Genomic DNA, 20,627 nt, shown 5'->3' with positions numbered 1-20,627 from the left:
TAATACACGGCTTCTCCGTTGTTTTATTTTTCATTTATTACAATTATAGTTATTGTGTAGGTATTTTAGACTTACTTTACATTGTTCAGGTACCCATTTCCTTTATCATTCCAACCGTACCCCCATTAACATGTCTATCGAGGTGATCACCATCGATCAAAGAACTGTCACTTACCGATTGTTTTTAATGCCCGGAGATGGCACCTGCCTTTTCCATTCTCTTTGTTACATATTGCACGGCCATATCAGGCTCACTCTTGATATCCGGAGGAACATTGTGTCTTATGTATTGAATGACTGGGACAGGTTCAAGGTGTGGACTGATGACAGTACAGGAGATAATTATTCTACACAGGAGCACTAGAAGAGTGAAATGCTTAAGCCCTTCACCTATGCATCTGCATGTGAGTTGATGGCTGCCGGTGAATTGTTCGGTTGTCGCTTTCAAGTGTACCGAAATGGCCAAATATTTTACACCTTTTCACAACCGCCAATGCCTCTTAAACATCTTAGATTGACAGGTGACGATTTCAGTAGTGGACACTTTGATGTTTATAAATGGTTAAACTCTCAAAAGCTGGATGTAAAGTTATCGATGAAACCGGTTGTATACTTACAACTCTTGACAGATGCCGAATGTCTCTTCAACACAAGTCTTACAAATACTGTCGTAATTGAAACAAACCATGAAGCTCAAACCGATTATGACAGCAGCAATCCAAGCTGTGAGATTTGAAACTGTTTGATTACTGTTCACATGGCCAACTGTACGTTGCATACTTAAGAGTAAGCTCAGCGCACAGCTTGGTCATATTACAACCGGAGGGCCGAACTCACAATGTGGTATACAAAGAGATCTTTAACAAATAATTATTGGTATATTTTCCCTCAGTTTAAAAAGGTTTAATTTTCTTCTTAATAAAAATTTTAAGGCAGTACTTCGCCGCTGCAAAGCACGGGTATACTGCTAGTATAAAATAAAACTAATATATTGCTAATGCTGAGATCTATTTGTCTAGTGTGTTCTCTGTATGTTTTCTTATTTAGTGCCTTCGCTGTCTGCCTATTATACAGTGTATTCCCTGTCTATCTGTCATTGTAGTAATAATAGTATTATTACTTTTTGGTTTCCCTTTCTGACTAGTATATATCTGTCTTATATAATGCCTTTCATGTCTGTCTATTTATCTACCTATCTTGTGGCTTCTCTGACTGTATATAATTTACTGTATACTCTGTTTTTTTCTGACAGTTTTGAATCTGTGCCTTCCGTATCTATCTGTCTGCATAGTGATTTTCACATCTACATGTACTCTCACTATCTGCTTGCCTTCCTAAAGTATCTGTTGATTAATAAAAAGGCTGTACCATTTTTCATTTAGTAGAGCTTTCTCTGTCTGTCTTTTATACAGTGAACTCCCTGTCTATCTATATAGTAATAATAGTAATTTTATTATTATATAGCAGCTTCCCTGTCTGCCTATGATATAGTGCCTTTCCTTCCTATCTTCCGATATATCGATCCCCTTAGCTGTTTTTTATATATCTATTATACAGTGCCTTCCCTGTTTATTTATATATCTAGTGACTTCTCTGCCTGACTGTCTGTCTGTCTCTCTATTACGCAGTGCTCTGTGTGTCTGTGTGTTATGGATCTTAACAGTTATGACACTTGTTCATGTTAATTGCAGTCTCAATTGTTAAAAATTATTTTAAAAGGAGCATCCCACATGAAAATATAACTGACAGTGCATACCAATTTATAAATTTTATGTCCGTTTGAGGTTAAGAAAAAAAAAAACAACACTTTCTCCCTAGCGGGGAATCAAACTCAGGTCTCTGAGGCACAGCAGACCTGCTGCACTTTGAACCAGCAAACCTTACCGCTCCACCACGGAAGCTGTTGTATCATTCTTGAGCCTTTTATGAAAGTGTGTCATTCTTGAGCCTTTTATGAAAGTGTGTATTTCATCTTTGGACTTCATACTTCACACATTCTATATGAAAAAGTTTCTGTTTTAACAATGTGTTTACACAGATTACTGTAGAAACGGAACACACATGAAATGCGTGTTCTCCAAATAATGATCTATTATTTCCACTTTAAAACTCCACTTCACTCCCAGATAATCAATCAAGGGATGAGTTGGGAGAAGTTTGTGCACGTTCTAAGTCAGTGGAGGGATGGAATAGCCGGCTGCTTGCAGCTTGTCTTTATTGGCACATTTAGAGGACAAAAGACGCTGGCGGAGAGGACCGAACGGTTTTAAGGTGGGCTGGATCTACGAGTTTTTTCAGAGACTGGTAATTCTAGCTTTAACTGTGCACACATAAACCAATGGAAATGATTACACAGTAATACTGATTTTATTTACGTCAGAAAATGTTTACCATAGGATGGAGACATGGTAGTATTGTCTATATTTTACTTGTAGCACAGCTGCTTCATCAAGCTTAATGATTTTCTGTTCGACTGTGGGTACTCTACAGTAAATGCAAGCCTCTAACCCTTCAGCCATTCACTTTCTGAAACTATTTTTTCCATTACGCATTTTTAGAGTTTGGGCTCATATGATGGGTTAAACAGGAAGAAGACACATAAAGTTGCCTATAATCACTTATTCAAAGTGAATTCTGAGTTACCAATTAGCCAATGATATGAATTTACTGTTGTATGTTCAGTTTAGAAGTGGCGGTTGCACAGTTGATTGCGTTCGTACAAAACAGCTTTAGGAGACAACTTAGGAATCCTGGCTCGGCCACTGCCTGTGTGGAGCACATTCTGCATGTGTCTACATGGGTACTTTATGTGTGGATGTGGACATGATTGTGCCTTACACACTATGTGTGGTGTGTGTTTGTTGTTATTTTTTCTGTGAGGGTCATCATTTTTCCCCAAATATCCCAATGATCTGTATGTTAAGTTAATTGGCAGCTGTAAATCAACTTGTTGGGGCCTAATGAGACTAGCATGGAGCATTCTTGAAATGTTTGCTTGTTTTAAAGTATACTAGGAGTTCATGCTGGTAATAAACTGAGGTCACTATTTGCAACAAAAACAGCTTTGATTAAAAAAAAATTAATGGTTATACAGTGATCCCTCGCTATATCACGCTTCGACTTTCGCGGCTTCACTCCATCACGGATTTTAAATGTAAGCATATCTAAATATATATCACAGATTTTTCGCTGGTTCACGGATTTCTGCGGACAATGGGTCTTTTAATTTATGGTACATGCTTCCTCAGTTTGTTTGCCCAGTTGACTTCATACAAGGGACGATATTGGCGGATGGCTGAGAAGGTACCCAATCAGAGCATGCATTACGTATTAAATAAAACTCCTCAATGATATATGATATGCTTCCCGTGCGGTGCTTCGCAATCTTAAAAGCTCTAGCAGCACGTATTGATTTTTGATTGTTTACTTTTCTCTGTCTCTCTCACTCTCTCTGACATTCTCTGCTCCTGACGGAGGGTGTGTGAGCAGAGGGGCTGTTTGCACAGAGGCTGTTTGCCTAGAGGATACGGATGCTCCTCTCAAAAATGCTGAAAGACTACCTTCACATTCCTCCCTTCTTCTTGCAGCTGCTTTATCGCGGTGCTTCGCATACTTAAAAGCCCAACAGCTCGTATTGATTTTTGATTGTTTGCTTTTCTCTCTCTGTCTCTCTCTCTCTCTCTCTCTCTGACATTCTCTGCTCCTGACACGCATTCCTTTGAAGAGATATGTTTTCATTCTTTTAATTGTGATAAAGAACTGTCATCTCTGTCTTGTCATGGAGCACAGTTTAAACTTTTGACTAAAGGGTGTTCTTTCATGTCTAGAGGGCTCTAATAATGTTTAAAAACGTATTTAGAAGGTAAACAGGTTTTCTATGCTCTAACTGAGAAAATATTAGATTTATAAATAAAGAATCCTACTTTGTGGAAATTCATTTATCGAGGTACAGTTTGGAACGGATTAACTGCGATAAACGAGGGATTACTGTATTTACAATATTGATTTAAAAGAGAAGACTGGTGCTTTACTCATACTGTCAGATAAACAGTTATCCTACTAAACCATATTTGTTACATCTGTTGAGTCATCTAATTTTATTAGAGATATTGGTCTTATATCATCTGTAAAAGCAGAAGAAATAAATTAATAGTCTGATTTTCCCCAGCTGCAATTTCACTTAATTCATCTTAGCAAATGTCAGTAGCACAATGAAAAATAACCTATTCTAGAATACCGAGGAGGATTTTAATGCACACAATACCTTCAGCAATAAGATAGTTTGATTTAATTGTACCTTTCTTATTTGTTTAAATTGTATAGGGATAAGGATTCTAGTGTTAACCAACTAATAGTTGTTGATTTTGGAATTATGACACAGAAATGTGGAAAACTGAACTGCATACAAATATTGCATAAATAAATCACAATGATCTCTGCTTTATCTCAGAAAGCCTTTACTAAATTAATTTCCCATAAAAAAAACACAGTGTTTAAGAGCAGAGTGCATGTAAGGGTAATGTAGAAGATTCTAGAACTATGAAGGCCTTTGACCTAAAAGGCACTGGAATATACAGGTGCATCTCAATAAATTAGAATATCATTGAAAAGTTAATTTATTTCAGTAACATCCATGTTCTCTTTAGCGAGCAAAGCCCCAGAAAGATTAAACTATACTAGTCACTTTACGTTAAGCACAGAATCGCTTGTTGCTTCATAAAAGTTACTTCAAACATTATTTTAAGTAAAGCACTTACAATTTTGTCTCATGTCCCAATGAAAAATAAAATATATAAACTTTACTAAAAATATATATGAATGTATTATAAATAATACATATTTTCACATACTTCACAAATCTTTTCTGGAAACTCTAATAAGTTGTTATGGTGTAGCTCCAGTCTTTGTACTTGTTCAAGATAGCAATTCAAGGTTGTCTTCCCACAAAAAGCATTCACGTTGTCCAAGTCATTTCCAGAAAGGTCAAGCAATTTTATACACTCCTTCTCTATTCCTAATAACGATGACAGTTCAGGCGATCTAGATGGTGAAGTATACTTGCCTTTAAAATAAATAAAAAAATGTAAAAAAAAAGTAAAGCAAATACTACTTTCAGTAAGTAACAATTTGCTGGGAATTCTGTTGTTGACTGTTGAAAATCAGAATTATATATATAAAAAAAAATATATTGCATGTTTATTTTAACTTGCACAATTATAAGGTTGACTGGGACAGAAAAATGTTCATGTGTAAAATAATAGCCATTGATCCATGAATTTCATTTTCAGTTTTCACAAAAAAGAATTTAAGATTTAGTAAGTTTTTTTTTTTTTTTTATAAATTTCTCTTTACTTTTGTTTAACATAAGTATGGGAACTTATGGATCCTATTCTTTATATAAGACATATTTGTAGCATATCTAAATTTTTCATGCATACTTTCTTATACTTAGATTACACCTAAATTTACAAAGTCAAACTGGTGTTTAAACATGGGTCTTTAATTACCAAAGGATTATTTCAATTGTCTATGAGACAGCATTCTTGCTTACCATAATAATATTAATGCTCCTCTCCTTCCTAACCAATATTATTTTCCAATTCCAGTGAACTGCACATACACACGTGGACAAAATTGTTGGTACCCTTCAGTCAATGAAAGAAAAACTCAAAATGGTCACAGAAATAACTTTAAACTGACAAAAGTAATAATAAATAAAAATTCTATGAAATTTAACCAATGAAAGTCAGACATTGATTTTCAACCATGCTTCAACAGAATTATTTAAAAAAATAAACTCATGAAACAGGCCTGGACAAAAATGATGGTACCCCTAGAAAAGACTGAAAATAATGTGACCAAAGGGACATGTTAATCCAAGGTGTGTCCACTAATTAGCATCATAGGTGTCTACAATCTTGTAATCAGTCAGTGGACCTATATATAGGGCTCCAGGTAGTCACTGTGTTGTTTGGTGACATGGTGTGTACCACACTCAACATGGACCAGAGGAAGCGAAGGAAAGAGTTGTCTTAGGAGATTAGAAAGAAAATTATAGACAAGCATGTCAAAGGTAAAGGCTATAAGACCATCTCGAAGCAGCTTGATGTTCCTGTGACTATAGTTGCTCATATTATTCAGAAATTTAAGATCCATGGGACTGTAGCCAACCTCCCTGGACGTGGACGCAGGAGGAAAATTGATGACAAATCAAAGAGACGGATAATATGAATGGTAACAAAAGAGCCCAGAAAAACTTCTAAAGAGATCCAAGGTGAACTTCAAGCTCAAGGAACATCAGTGTCAGATCGCACCATCCGTCATTGTTTGAGCCAAAGTGGACTTCATGGGAGACGATCAAGGAGGACACCATTGTTGAAAACAAATCATAAAAAAGCCAGACTGGGATTTGCCAAACTACATGTGGACAAGCCACAAAGATTCGGGGAAAATGTCCTATGGACAGATGAGACAAAAATTGAACTTTTTGCCAAGGCACATCAGCTCTATGTTCACAGACGGAAAAATGAAGCATATCAAGAAAAGAACACTGTCCCTTCTGTGAAACATGGAGGAGGCTCTGTTATGTTCTGGGGCTGCTTTGCTGCATCTGGCACAGGGTGTCATGAATATGTGCAGGGTACAATGAAATCTCAAGACTATCAAGGGATTCTAGAGAGAAATGTGCTGGCCAGTGTCAGAAAGCTTGGTCTCAGTCGCAGGTCATGGGTCTTGCAACAGGACAATGACCCAAAACACACAGCTAAAAACACCCAAGAATGGCTAAGAGGAAAACATTGGACTATTCTAAAGTGGCCTTCTATGAGCCCTGACCTCAATCCTATTGAGCATCTTTGGAAAGAGCTGAAACATGCCGTCTGGAAAAGGCACCCTTCAAACCTGAGACAACTGGAGCAGTTTGCTCATGAGGAGTGGGCCAAAATACCTGCTGAGAAGTGCAGAAGTCTCATTGACAGTTACAGGAATCGTTTGATTGCAGTGATTGCCTCAAAAGGTTGTGCACCAAAATATTAAGTTAGGGGTACCATCATTTTTGTCCAGGCCTGTTTCATGAGTTTATTTTTTTAAATAATTCTGTTGAAGCATGGTTGAAAATCAATGTCTGACTTTCATTGGTTAAATTTCATAGAATTTTTATTTATTATTACTTTTGTCAGATTAGAGTTATTTCTGTGACCATTTTGAGTTTTTCTTTCATTGACTGAAGGGTACTAACAATTTTGTCCACGTGTGTAAATGAACTGTGGCCATTAAATTGCTCCTTGCCTTGAATCCCCACATATTTTTAAGTCTTCTTTTTACATTCCTTATAGTTCCAAAAACAAACCGCAATAGTGAATTGCAACTTCTGAAAACTCAACATAATAACTTGCAAAGTTTTTTGAGGTGAAATTTACTATTGTTATTTTAAAGAGGCTGCATGCTCTTACCATTCAAAAAATATTGAAGTTTATCCATCCATCCATTTTCTAACCCGCTGAATCTGAATACAGGGTCATGGGGGTCTGCTGCAGCCAATCCCAGCCAACACTGGGCACAAGGCAGGAACCAATCCTGGGCAGGGCGCCAACCCACCACAGGACACACACAAACACACCCAGCACACACTAGGGCCAATTTAGAATCACCAATCAACCTAACCTGCATGTCTTTGGATTGTGGGAGGAAACCGGAGCGCCCGGAGGAAACCCAGGCAGACACGGGGAGAACATGCAAACTCCACGCAGGGAGGACCCAGGAAGCGAACCCGGGTCTCCTAACTGCGAGGTAGCAGTGCTACCACTGCGCCACCGTGCCGCCCTTGAAGTTTATTATTTTGCAAATTTGACCAAGTTCAGAAATGTACAGCTTTATAACATCATTCGGGCATAGGCTTTTTTCTTCTACATATAGGTAAAACTGATTCATGAGAATTGTTACCACCAATACAGTTTCAGCAATCTGTATATTTATATAAGGTACATGTACTTCTATTCCAAACAAAAGGGAAAATATCCAGTGAGAAGCAGTTCTCTGGGCAAAAATGCCTTGTTGATGCCTGAGGTCAGAGGAGAATGGCCAGACTGGTTCAAGCTGATAGAAAAGCAACAGAAACTCAAATAACCTCTCATTACAATTGAGGTATGCAGAAGATCATCTATGAATGCACAACACGTCAAACCTTGAAGCAGATGGGCTATTGCAGCAGTAGACCACACTGGGTGCCACTCCTGTTAGCTAAGAACAGGCAACTGAGGTTATAATTTGCACTGGCTCACCAAAATTGGATAATAGAAAACTGGAAAAACCTTGTCTCCATTCTGTGGCACAATTTAGATGGTATGGTCAGAATTTGGCATCAACAACATGAAAGCATGAATCCATTCTACCTTGCATCAACAATACAGGCTGCTGGTGGTGGAGTATTGGTGTGAGGGATATTTCCTTGGCATACTTTATACCCCTTAGTACAAAATGAACATAATTTAAATGGCACAGTCTGAGTATTGTTACTGACCATGTCCATTCCTCTATGACCACAGTGAACCCACCTTCTGATGGCTACTTCCAGCAGTATAACGTGCCAGGTCACAAAGCTCAAATCGTCTGAAACTGGTTTTTTGAACATGACAATAAGTTCACTGTACTCAAATGGCCTCCACAGTTACCAGATCTCAATCTGATAGAGAACCTTTGGAATGTGGTTAAACAGATTCGGATCATGGATATGCAGCTGATAAATCTTCAGCAAATGTTTGATGCTATCATGTCAATATGGATCTAAATCCATAAGGAATGTTTCCAGCACCTTGATGAATCTATGCCACAAAGAATGACGTCTGTTCTGAAGGCAAATGGGGTCCAACCCGGTAATAGCAAGGTGTACCTAATAAAGTAGCTGGTAAGTGTGAGTGTGTACTGTATGTGTCTACACACACACAAAAACAACATTTCTTGATTAGTTAAGAGTCTGGTTTTTGAAAGCATGGTACATCAAAAGCACTAGGTATCCACTAGGAAAGGACATTTCAAAATATCAATATTTAGGGATAACTCCTCCCAACAGAAAAATTAAATACCCAATAATTTCAAAGTGCCTTGACGGATTTGAATGGAATTTGGAGACATTTTAGGAAAATGAAAATTAGCAACAATGTTTAATTGTTTGTCGATGTTTATTAATATTATGCTAACTTACAGGATCTGCACTGAGAGAGTGTTTTATGTAAATGAAGAACATAGCAGAAGTAATTGACAGCCTATTCAAATAGCAGCACTAACCAATAGGGTGGACAGATGACTGAGGATGGGGAGCAGCATTCTAAAGTGAAGTGATCATGTTTTGAAATGAGAAGAGAAAGTTCAGCAAAGCTCAAAGAAGATGCAAAGCTCATTGGTTAGCAAGTACTGCTTTTGCTGTTGACTAACATCACTCTTAGATATGCAGATGTTCAGTTCGGTCAACCTCCTGGTACATAGTGCCAAGCTTCTTAAAGCACTCTCGCACAAGTGAAGAGTGATTGGGGGGGGTTTGGCATGATAACTGCTGCATGGCTGTTTAAAAAGGAACATAGCACAGCTTACAGGGAACACAGCTGATTACTGGTTTCAGTTAAAAGGAATACACTTTCTAGTAAAGTTGTGTTTTGCAATGATAATCAACAAAAGCCAGGTCACTAGGAAAAACAGGAAAAAGCAGAAATTGACCTAATGCAGGAGTGTTTTACTTGGCATGTTCAAGATTAAACAGCTCCAGGGATCAAATAATATTATTATTACTTATTATTTGACTGATGTCTTTATCCAAGATGGCTTACAACATTTGAGTCACTAACAGCAATTAAACAGTACATCTGCAAAATAATGCAATTGTTTTTGGCAATTAAGGCAATTAATTGTTTTCAATATTCATATTTCAGGTAAACGTGCTCTATAATAGGCAGGTGCACTATGCAGAGTTGTCTCCTGCCTTGTGACCAATGCTGCCAACATTGTAAACAGCTACACCTCTTGTTTTTGTGTACTTAAATTATATTTCTTGGAACAATTAATAATAATTTAACATCAAGTCAAAAAGTTGTTTTTTTTAACAGATTCATCCATTTTCTGGTTTTACTGAGTCCAATACAAGGCTGCAAAGGGCAAAAGCCTTTCCAGGCAGCACAGGACAGAAAACAGGGCCCCACACTAACTCAAACCATGCTACTTCATTGACACCACTATAAAATTCCAATAAGTCAAAATTATAACATTTTTACACCTAATCCAATTAAAACATCCAATTTACGGTTACAGGGAGTTTGAGCTTATTCTTGCAGCACTTGGGACAAAGCAGAAATCAGCTCTGAACAAGAAGCCAGTCCATCACTGGGCCCACGCACATATGCCCACATTCACACTCACATGCTATTTTTTTAAAACAATATCATTGGGTTCAAGGTGGGAATTAATTACTTTTTAGTTTAATATGCTTCTCAAGTCCCACAATGTCCTATGAGTAACCCATTTGCATAAACTAGTTGAATCTGTTAACAACTTCATACAAGATTAAAGGGAGAAAAAACAAAAGAAATATTTTTTAAGACAAAGCATATATATATGATTAACAAGATTCCATGACCTCTTAAATATTTAGGAAAGAACAAAGTGATAGTTCACTGTTCCAAGGCCAGGAGATCCAGTAGCAGGTCACCATTCAAAGTAAGTCAGGTAAGATGTTACTTCCAATCACACCCTTACTGGTGCTTCTGTCATATCCCACATCAGATCTGAAGTTTCTTGATGATACTGCAAAATCGGTATATCTTAACTATTTATTCACCTAACCCAATGTCATTAAAAAGTTCACATATTCTGAATTAATGTTTGATGCATTCAAATAAACAGCACCTCAGAGTTTCATTCAGATGACCATCTCATACAGAGAACAAAATTTAGCTGTATAGCCCTTAATATTCCCACACCTATCTATTGCCTCTCCTGTGGGGCAACAGCAGAGTAGGAGAAAAAGACCACCCTTGATTTGATACTGTAGTCAACTGAGGTATGTTTATCTAAGTTAAGCCAATATTTTTCGACAGAAGTTCTGGTTAAATCTCAGTCAGAGAAGTTATACTCCACATCCCAAGAAACAATTTTCATTGCCAGAGTCAAGAAAGTGTGGACCCATCCCATTCTTGCCTATGCTACAGCTGCATCTCACACAAGACCCTTACAATTAATTTTGATGTTGGTGAACCCACCCTGCAGTCCCACGCAGATTTTTCAGATTGAGCCTACCTAGAGTATTTAGGTCAGTAGCCACTAGGAGCTTGCTGCTGAAAATTGGGTTCATATCAGACTCTGAGAATCGTTCTTGGCCTCTCTGCTTTAGGCAAAGAGCTCTTGGATTTAATTGGGATTTTCACAAGTGCCACTTATAGATTGCACTTTGACAGGCTCCTCACATTAGACCAGTTTGTAATTAGTAATGTTGTCAGAAGAACGCATTTTGAGATAAGCCCTCCTACCATGCCATGGTCACAACTCTAGGAAGTATTTTCAGAATGTCATCAAGTAATTCCTTGCTCCATACTACAGCACATACAGTTATGACTGGGTAGTTTCATTATCATTATTAAAATTATACACTCAAAGTCTAAAAGCGACACAATAAGTCAGTTTTATAAATAAATATAAATATCCTTGTCATGTCTTGGCTGAATACATAAAAAGCTTTACAAGTAAAGAAATATGCTGAAACAATGAAGCTGAACAAGCAAAATAGTGACAAATTTAAATTTAACAGCTTACTTCTTTGGCTGGTTGAGGCCTTTAAGTATTTCATCTGAAACAATGGATTCGGTTCAGACTCTGCAATTTCGACCTTTACAAAGAAAATAAACAGTAATTTAGAAGAGCTATGGTAATTCACATTTGAAGTCAGATTCTTTAAAAGTCCTTAGTTCTTTGTCGAGGCTGACAATTTTCATTAAAAAACAATTGCTTTCTTTATTCAGCTCCTGCTAGAAACATCAACTGTTAGACTTATGCCATTTAAAATTTCCAAATATTATGTTGCCATAGTTTCTAGTTGATAGAAATGCTCTTATTTTTCTGTTCCTATTTAAATTTAATGAATTACTAAAATCAATTCATCATTTCATTTTCTATTTAATTGCTTAATAATAGAACAGGAGGAGACAAAAGATCAAGTGAAGAAATTCTTACATTTTGTTAGGCACACAAAAAAAGTATTCTTAAGAGAAAGGATCTCATATGTTCATGCATGTTTTCATCATTAAGAGAATTTCAAAATAAATCAAGTGCGGGAATGATTTACTACCTTTGATTTTAGAAATGTATGCACTATGGTATATTTTTATTTGTGCAGTCAAGAGAGCAAAAGCAAGCTGTTCAGTTAATAAAATAGCTCTGCTGAAACTGGCTTTAAGGCTTTGGCATAAATAAAACTGGCTGCAATGGAAAGAAGCCACCAGGGGCCTCATGTATAAACGGTGTGCACCCACAAAGATATTGCGTATGCCCATTTTCACGCTCACAAGGTTGTGGTGCATAAAAACTAAATTAGGCATAAAGCCACGTTCATTTTCACGCCAGCTCGATCCCTTGAGTATACAAGTTCTCCGCTCGGTTTTGCAAACTGGCAGCACCCAGTGTCAAAGCAGTGGTACTGTTCCTGTGTGGTTTCCCTTTATTTTTTAGTTTCACATCCCTGACACAGTTTTATCAATTATCAGCATATCATTCATAAATTTAAGGCAATTGATAGTAATCAACCTGTAACAAAATAATGGTTCACGGATTGCCCAAACTACTCCAAATACCATAGCTGCTTTAGCATTGTTACTCTTAGTGACCATTCAGAGAATTTTACCCCATTGTACCGAGTGTGGAATCACAACTTACAGCAGCTGATCAGAAAGAAGATTATTGGGATACAGCATTTAGCACACACCTCAGCCATGCGCACAGTCTATTTCAACTTCTTCCATCTAGCAAATACTTCAGGGCGTTTTCTGCATGAACCTCGAGGTTCAAAAACAGCTTCATCCCAAGAGCTACAAACACACTCAATTAGTCCATCAAATGCTCCCAGTAGAACTGTTTGTAATTAGAATTACAATTACCTCACTGTAAACTTGCACTACAGTTGTGCTATCTGCACTATATGTACATGTATATTGTACTTATGTTTTCATATTGTATAATGTTCTTTTTTTTATCTTACGATTATTATTATTTTTTTACAGGAACATAAATGTATGGAGGATCTGCATTATTGCATCTCATTGTACCATATAACAACAATAACTTCTCAGTCGATTTAGATTTTCAAGCACTATCTTCTTGGAGCTCTTGATATCATTTTTAAGATGAAATGCAGTGAAGTATGTATATTACATTATACAGATACATTGTAAACTTCATTTAAATAATGTATACAATATGCTTGCTGGGACTGGGGCGACCTTGGATGCATATATGGATGGAATAATTAAACATGTACTATGAAGATATTTCAATGTTTCTTAAAAGTTTTGAAAATTCATTGTTCTAAGCTTAGAGATGTCTGGACATTAATTACATAGCTGATTGTGTGACAATTAGTTACTTGGAGAAAGAAAAGGGAGGACAGGAACTGGATTAGAACGTTTGAAAGAGACAGTGCTGCTGCAATAAATTATTTTATAGAGGGTCGCACAACACAGCAAGCATCTTGCGGGGGGAAGGAACAATCTCTGGAAGGGGCGCCAGCTCAATCACTACCACTGTGCCAACGTGCCCTCATGTTTAATACATGCTTTAATCATGAAAATTATATCAAGTATACATATTAGTATTTAAATTGTTCAGAGAGCTGTAATATCATGAATGTAATGTATTCTGTGACCTATTGGTGTAAGAGAAAGCAAGTTTAAGAATCACGCTGTGATACACACAAAGAATACATAGAAAAACACATTGAATACGAATTATTTAACATGATTCTTTAGTTACAATGGAATTTGAGAAACTAGTAAATTAAACTATTTTAAGATGAAGTTTATAACGTTCTACTTTAAAGAAAAAATAAACTACATAAATAAATTGGAAATTTCAAGATTAAAGTTGACATTTGGATATTTTTTCCATTATGTGCCTATTTTTTTTTTTCGGTTTTCTGTACCCTAATACGCTTCCATATGACACTCCAACAGCAACTTTGATATTTGAGCACTTCTTAATTATTTTGGGCACTGTGTGACTTTCTGAACTTGAACTTTCGAGTTTCTCCACCACACTGTCACTTGATCAACTTCCTTTTGTTGTTTATATCACTGCTTAAAGCAACAAATAGTAAGTTTTTCCTTGCCTCTACTTTGTATTCACTGAAATTCTTCTCTACCCTCCCCCACCCCCGTGTTTCTGCCATTGTCTTTTCACAGAAGGCAAAACTTAAGGGGCTATTTATATTGATTTGCATATTCAAAGAGGTGTAATTATGGGAGGAGTCAGGGTGGGGCGGTAGGTGTGTGCACGAGTATTACTTTTCATGCTGACCGGGATTTATAGAGCAAAAGAAGCTAGCATATGCATAGATTTATTCATCTGGATTTTTTTGTGTGTACGCACATTTCTGCTTTTGTCTGTACGCCATGTTTTAGTGTGAATTCTACACATGCCATTATGCATGAGGTCCCAGATGGGGACACCATTATATTATCAGAAAGCATGTGTTTTGGATCAAAAGACAATCTATCAAATTGCAAAGCAAAAAGCAAAATGCCTATTAGTAAGAGCAATGTATTTTTATTGATGAGATAATCATACACTGGAAAAACATACACTTAACACAGACCCAAAGATGTAATAGTCTTTGAAATATTGCAGAATCTCAGTGGCTAAAGCATCAGATTGTACTATGAAAGCAGGATCCCAAGCTAAGCTCCACAAAGTGAAACTTGTTTATCTAGCAGTCATTTCATATATACCAAAATCTAGGATGAATAGATGAAATTATTATTGAACTGAATATATGCTTTCAGAAATCAACTACTAAGGTAAATATATATACCAATAATTATTTTATCTTATTATGAAGAACTTCTTTAATTGGAGGAACTGTTTATATTAAAGTAACTTCTGGAAAAATTGTAAATGTACAACTTCAAAAATCTGCATTAAAATAGGATTTTCTATAATAGTCTTACCTCAGAAGAAGGCCGCCTACTCCTCCGATGCCGCAGGGAGGATGATTCAGTTACAGAGTCAGACTGGATTTTTTTGAGGCGATAGAATATTCCACTACTCTCTGTCCAAAAAAAAAATCTCAGCTATGAAAACATGAATTAGAATACAAAATTAAACAGATATTTGCACAAGTCAAAGGCACCAAACTGCTTTGGCATTACATACAGTTTTTCAGGTGTGTTCTCTTCTTTATCCTGCCCTATTAGGAATGATTTAGCAAAGGAAATTGTAACCTTTTTGAAAGTAGTATTGTGATACATAAACTCATCCTATGCTTTTTCTGCAGCTTGATCACATATTCACAATATATGTAACTTAAAACGCAAATAGTATTTAAGAATTTGGGAACCCTTCTCAACCGTTGTATTGGGGCATGTGTGTGTGTGTGTGTGTGTCACTGCCTTAAGGGAATGGAGAGCAAAGCCTGAATGAGCAAGAATACAGAGTAAAGTAGTGACAAACTCTAACTAAAAATACTGGTATAAATTATAAAGGTATATAAAAAGGAACAAGATCTGAAAAGACATTCAGATGTCTCCAAATATGCAAATAAAAAAAGCAATAAAAAGGACAAAGAATCTGGTATCTCAATTTACAGTATAACTCATTTTTCTTTGATGCACAAACTGTAAACGTCGATGCTTGATGCAAAGTCCCTGTCCAGACATTTCAGACACTTGTAGCTTCACACCTTTTAGCTGGTTCACCAGTTTTCTTTCCACAGAACACTTTTGGTAGGTATTTAACTACTGTATATCAGGAAAACCACACAAGACCTGCCATTCTGGAGTTGTTCCCAGTTGTCTATCCATTACAATCTGGAGTTTGCCAAAGTTGCTCAGATCCTTACACAACAATTTTTCTTGCTTCCAGTGCATCAGCTAAAAGAACTGACTATTCACTTGCTGCCTAATATATCCTACCACTTGATAGGTGCTAACAAGTTTATCAATGATACTTCACCTGTCAGTGATTTTAATGTTATGGCTGATTGGTACAAATATGGAAACAAATGTACACAATACCAAGCAGGTGGCAGGAAAAGTTTATTGTGATTTTGTCTTTTGGGAGGAAACCACACACTGGGTGTGAACGGTTGTTGCAGTGCAAGACTAAAACTGAGTTGATGCACACAGCTGATCTTCTTTTAAAATATGCCAAATTTTAAAATTACTGGAGTTTCTCTGATAACTTTCCTGACTTGAAAAATGGATGTATTCGACAAGCTTTTAAGTGTTTGTTTTCTGGTGGTGCTAGATGCCTCATAGCTTCCATTAGAGAACACCAGGACAGGAAATGTACTTTTTAAAATTTAAAACATGTAACATACTCAACTACTTCAAATGAAAACTCTTCATTCGGAGAAGCAATGTGTACTCTCTTGGGTCCTCACATAGTGCTAATCTATTTTTTATTATCACAATCCCATGCAGATTTACAAATTTTCTTTTTAGTGGCGAACTATTTTAATAAAGAAACTTTAATTTATCAATCCTATTGGAGGTCTTTTTACCAGTTGCTGTTATACTGTATGTTACAACATATCCTCGGTATAGTTTTCATTCTATTTTAATAGGTTTACTTTAAACTAGCAAAATACCCGCGCTTTGCAGCGGCAAAGTACTGCCTTAAAATTTTTATTAAGAAGAAAATAAAACCTTTTTAAATTGAGGGAAAATATACCAATAATTATTTATTAAGGATCTCTTTGTATACCACATTGTCAGTTCGGCCCTCCGGTTGTAATATGACCAAGCTGTGCACTGAGCTTACTCTTGAGCATGCAACGTTCAGTTAGCCATGTGAAAAGTAATCTTGTCTCAAATCTCACAGCTTGGATTGCTGCTGTCATAATCGGTTTGAGTTTCATAGTTTGTTTCAATTATGACAGTATTTGCAGAACTTGTGTTGAAGTGACATTCAGCATCTGTCAAGCATTGTAAGCATACAACCGGTTTCATCGATAACTTCACATCCAGCTTTGAGAGTTTAAACATTCCTAAGCATCAAAGTGTCCACTACTGAAATCGTCACCTGTGAATCTATGTTTAAGAGGCATTGGCGGTTGTCCAAATGTGTAAAATATTTGACCACTTCGGTACACTTGAAAGCGATAACCGAACAATTCAGCAGCAGCCATCAACTCACATGCAGAACCATAGGTGAAGGGCTTAAGCATTTCACCCTTATAGTGCTCCTGTGTAGTATAATTATCTCCTGTACAGTCCACACCTTGAACCTGTACCAGTCATTCAATACATAAGACACAATGTTCCTCTGGATATCAAGAGTGAGCCTGATATGGCTGTGCAATATGTAACAAAGAGAATGGAAAAGGCAGGTGCCATCTCCAGGCATGGAAACCACTTGGTAAGTGACAGTTCTTTGATCGATGGCGATCACCTCGATAGACATGTTAATGGGGGTACGGTTGGAACGATAAAGGAAATGGGTACCTGAACCATGTAAAGTAAGTCTAAAATACCTACACAATAACTCTAATTGTAATAAACGAACAATAAAACAGCGGAGAAGCCGTGGATTAAATAAAAAGGCTGTAGTTATCAGCAGGGAGACGTGAATCCCTTGGCGAAGCAAGGAAGGGAATGTAGAGACCGGAGCGACGGACGGCCTTATATAGGCAGGCAGCCAACAACGTGGGAGGCTTTGGAATGTGGGACCCAATGCCGCCTCACACCATGACCGAGCTGCAGGCTATGGACGTATATATGTACGTAAGTAGGATTCAGTTAGTGTTGGGAACCCGCGTACCAAATTTCTTGAAGATGGGCCCATAAGTAACAAAGACTGTTGGAAAGTTCAATATGGCGGCCAACAGTGGTGTCATACCACCGAAATAAGTATGTACATTGGTTTCGGTTAGCGCAGGGAAGCAGCCTACCAAATTTCGTGAAGATGGGGCCATAAATAAGAAAGTTCAACATGGCGGACGTTGTCGACCATTATGACCGTTACGCGTAGAATTTCGCAATGAAACCTGCTTAACTTTTGTAAGTAAGCTGTAAGGAATGAGCCTGCCAAATTTCAGCCTTCTACCTACACAGGAAGTTGGAGAAGAATGAGCCTGCCAAATTTCAGCCTTCTACCTACATGGGAAGTTGGAGAATTAGTGACATTAGAAAGTTCAATATGGAGGCCGACAGTGGCGTCATACCACTGAAATAAGTACGTACATTGGTTTCAGTTAGCGCAGGGAAGCCGCCTACCAAATTTCGTGAAGATGGGGCCATAAATAAGAAAGTTCAACATGGCGGATGTTGTCGACCATTATGACCGTTACACGTAGAAATTTGAAATTAAACCTGCTTAACTTTTGTAAGTAAGCTGTAGGGAATGAGCCTGCCAAATTTCAGCCTTCTACCTACGTGGGAAGTTGGAGAAGAATGAGCCTGCCAAATTTCAGCCTTCTACCTACACGGGAAGTTGGAGAATTAGTGATGTTAGAAAGTTCAATATGGAGGCCGACAGTGGCGTCATACCACTGAAATAAGTACGTACATCGGTTTCGGTTAGCGCAGGGAAGCCGTCTACCAAATTTCATGAAGATGGGGTCAGCCTTCTACCTACACGGGAAGTTGGAGAATTAGTGATGAGTGAGTGAGTGAGTGAGTGAGTGAGTCAGTCAGTCAGTCAGTCAGTCAGTCAGTCAGTCAGTCAGTCAGTGAGGGCTTTGCCTTTTATTAGTATAGATAAATTATTTCTATTTACTGTTTAGACTACATTCTGTATTTTTGGGTGTTTACTGCAGTAATATTTCAATCTCAACTTATCGCTAAAGTATCTGTAGGCATCTATTTATTTTCAGGACATTTCTTATTTATAATAGGTTTGTGATGAGCCAAAACCAAAACTATCACCACTGAGTACAGGATTCAAACCAGTACTGGATAAGATGCTAGCCCATTACAGAGATAAACAAGTCCATTTAAGAGCTGCCAGTCTACCTTAAGTTTCCTGGCACTGTAACATGGCACCCTCTGTGGCAGATGTGTTTGCTGGCTCTGCTCCATGCCGTGTTTTGTTTTGTGTTTTTGTTTTTCACCCTCTCTACAGTGCACAAATGCTTTGCACTACTATCATACAGCAGACAGGCATTGCTGGACATTGCTAACTCTCACAGTCCCCTGGAATTTACCGGTTTTATACCATTTGAGCTACAATTCATTGTTCACTCCTGCAGCCAAAACCACAACCACAAACAGTAAGACCCCGTAGCACCGAGCTCAAGTGACGAAGCTGACCCCAGAAGAGTGCTCCACAGACAGTCTGCCGGAACACTTTCTACAACCGCTTTGAGACATCCAGCAACAGCACAGAGTGGAGAAACAGACACACCTGGACCACACAACCCCCCTCCCCTCCCCCAATGGTCTCGTCAGGTCAGGTACACAAAGCACTAAGGAAGATCAACAACTCCGTAAGGCAGCTGGACCAGACAACATCCCTGGGTGGGCTCTCAGAGCATGTGCCAACAAGCTGGCTGATGTTCTCTCCTCCATCTTCAACCTTTCCTTCAGTCAGAGCATCGTTCCATCTTGCTTTAAGACTACGATCATCATTCCCCTTGCTAAAAAAAGCCCACCCACCTGCCTGAATGATTGCAGGTAGCACTCACATCAATCATCATGAAGTGTTTTGACAGTAGTGCTGGCCCACATTCAGAACAGCATACCAGATACCCTGGACCCCCTGCAGTATGCCTAACGGACCACCCCTGATGCCAATTGCGGCCACACTAAATTATTCCCTCTCCCATCTGGAGAACAATGACTCCTACATCAGGATGCTCTGTGTTGACTACAGTTCCGCCTTTAACATGCTTATCCCCCATAAACTCACCCATAAACTGTGTGCACTTGGCCTGCACCCCATCTTTTGTGACTGGCTCCTTGACTTTCTGACTGGCAGGTGCCAGTCTGTCAGGATTGGTAATAGGATTTCAGCAAGCATTATCACAAACACAGGCACTCCACAGAGATAGGACGCATCACTGGTGGGGATGAGGTGGCCTACAGGAGGGAGGTGGCCAGTCTAGTGTCATGGTGTGAGGACAACAACCTCACCCTTAACACAGACAAGACAAGGAGATGATATAGGACATGAGTAAGGAGAGGGGACCTCACCGGCCACTGTTCATCTGAGGGCTTGAAGTGGAGAGGGTGAGCAGCATTAAGTACCTGGGTGTTTACATCAGTGAGGACCTCACTTGGACACTTAACACCACACAGCTGGTCAAGAGGTCAACAGCGGCTGTACTTTATGAGGAGGCTGATGAAGTTGGGTATGTCGACTAAGATCTTAGGCAACTTTTACAGCTGCATTGTTGAGAGCATTTTGACCAGCTGCATCACCGTGTGGTACGGCAACACTAC

At 38.1% G+C, this 20,627-nt stretch overlaps 1 protein-coding gene across 3 annotated transcripts in view; it reads right to left on the bottom strand.

The window, feature by feature from the left end:
• The window catches only part of lrrk2 (leucine-rich repeat kinase 2), a 247,705-nt gene that overhangs the window by 106,846 nt on the left and 120,232 nt on the right, over window positions 1-20,627 (bottom strand). For all 3 annotated transcript variants that reach the window (XM_039761109.1, XM_039761110.1, XM_039761111.1), the window contains exons 21-23: window positions 15,195-15,295; window positions 11,794-11,866; window positions 4,851-5,062 (exon numbers count right to left, since the gene is read on the bottom strand). In XM_039761109.1, the coding sequence (XP_039617043.1) occupies window positions 4,851-5,062; window positions 11,794-11,866; window positions 15,195-15,295 (386 nt within the window). The remainder of the gene's footprint in view (window positions 1-4,850; window positions 5,063-11,793; window positions 11,867-15,194; window positions 15,296-20,627) is intronic.

This window comes from Polypterus senegalus, chromosome 8, assembly GCF_016835505.1.
Source record: "Polypterus senegalus isolate Bchr_013 chromosome 8, ASM1683550v1, whole genome shotgun sequence".
Taxonomy (NCBI): domain Eukaryota; kingdom Metazoa; phylum Chordata; class Cladistia; order Polypteriformes; family Polypteridae; genus Polypterus; species Polypterus senegalus.
The sequence above is the reverse complement of the archived record's forward strand: the minus strand, read 5'-3'. Positions and strand labels throughout refer to the sequence as shown.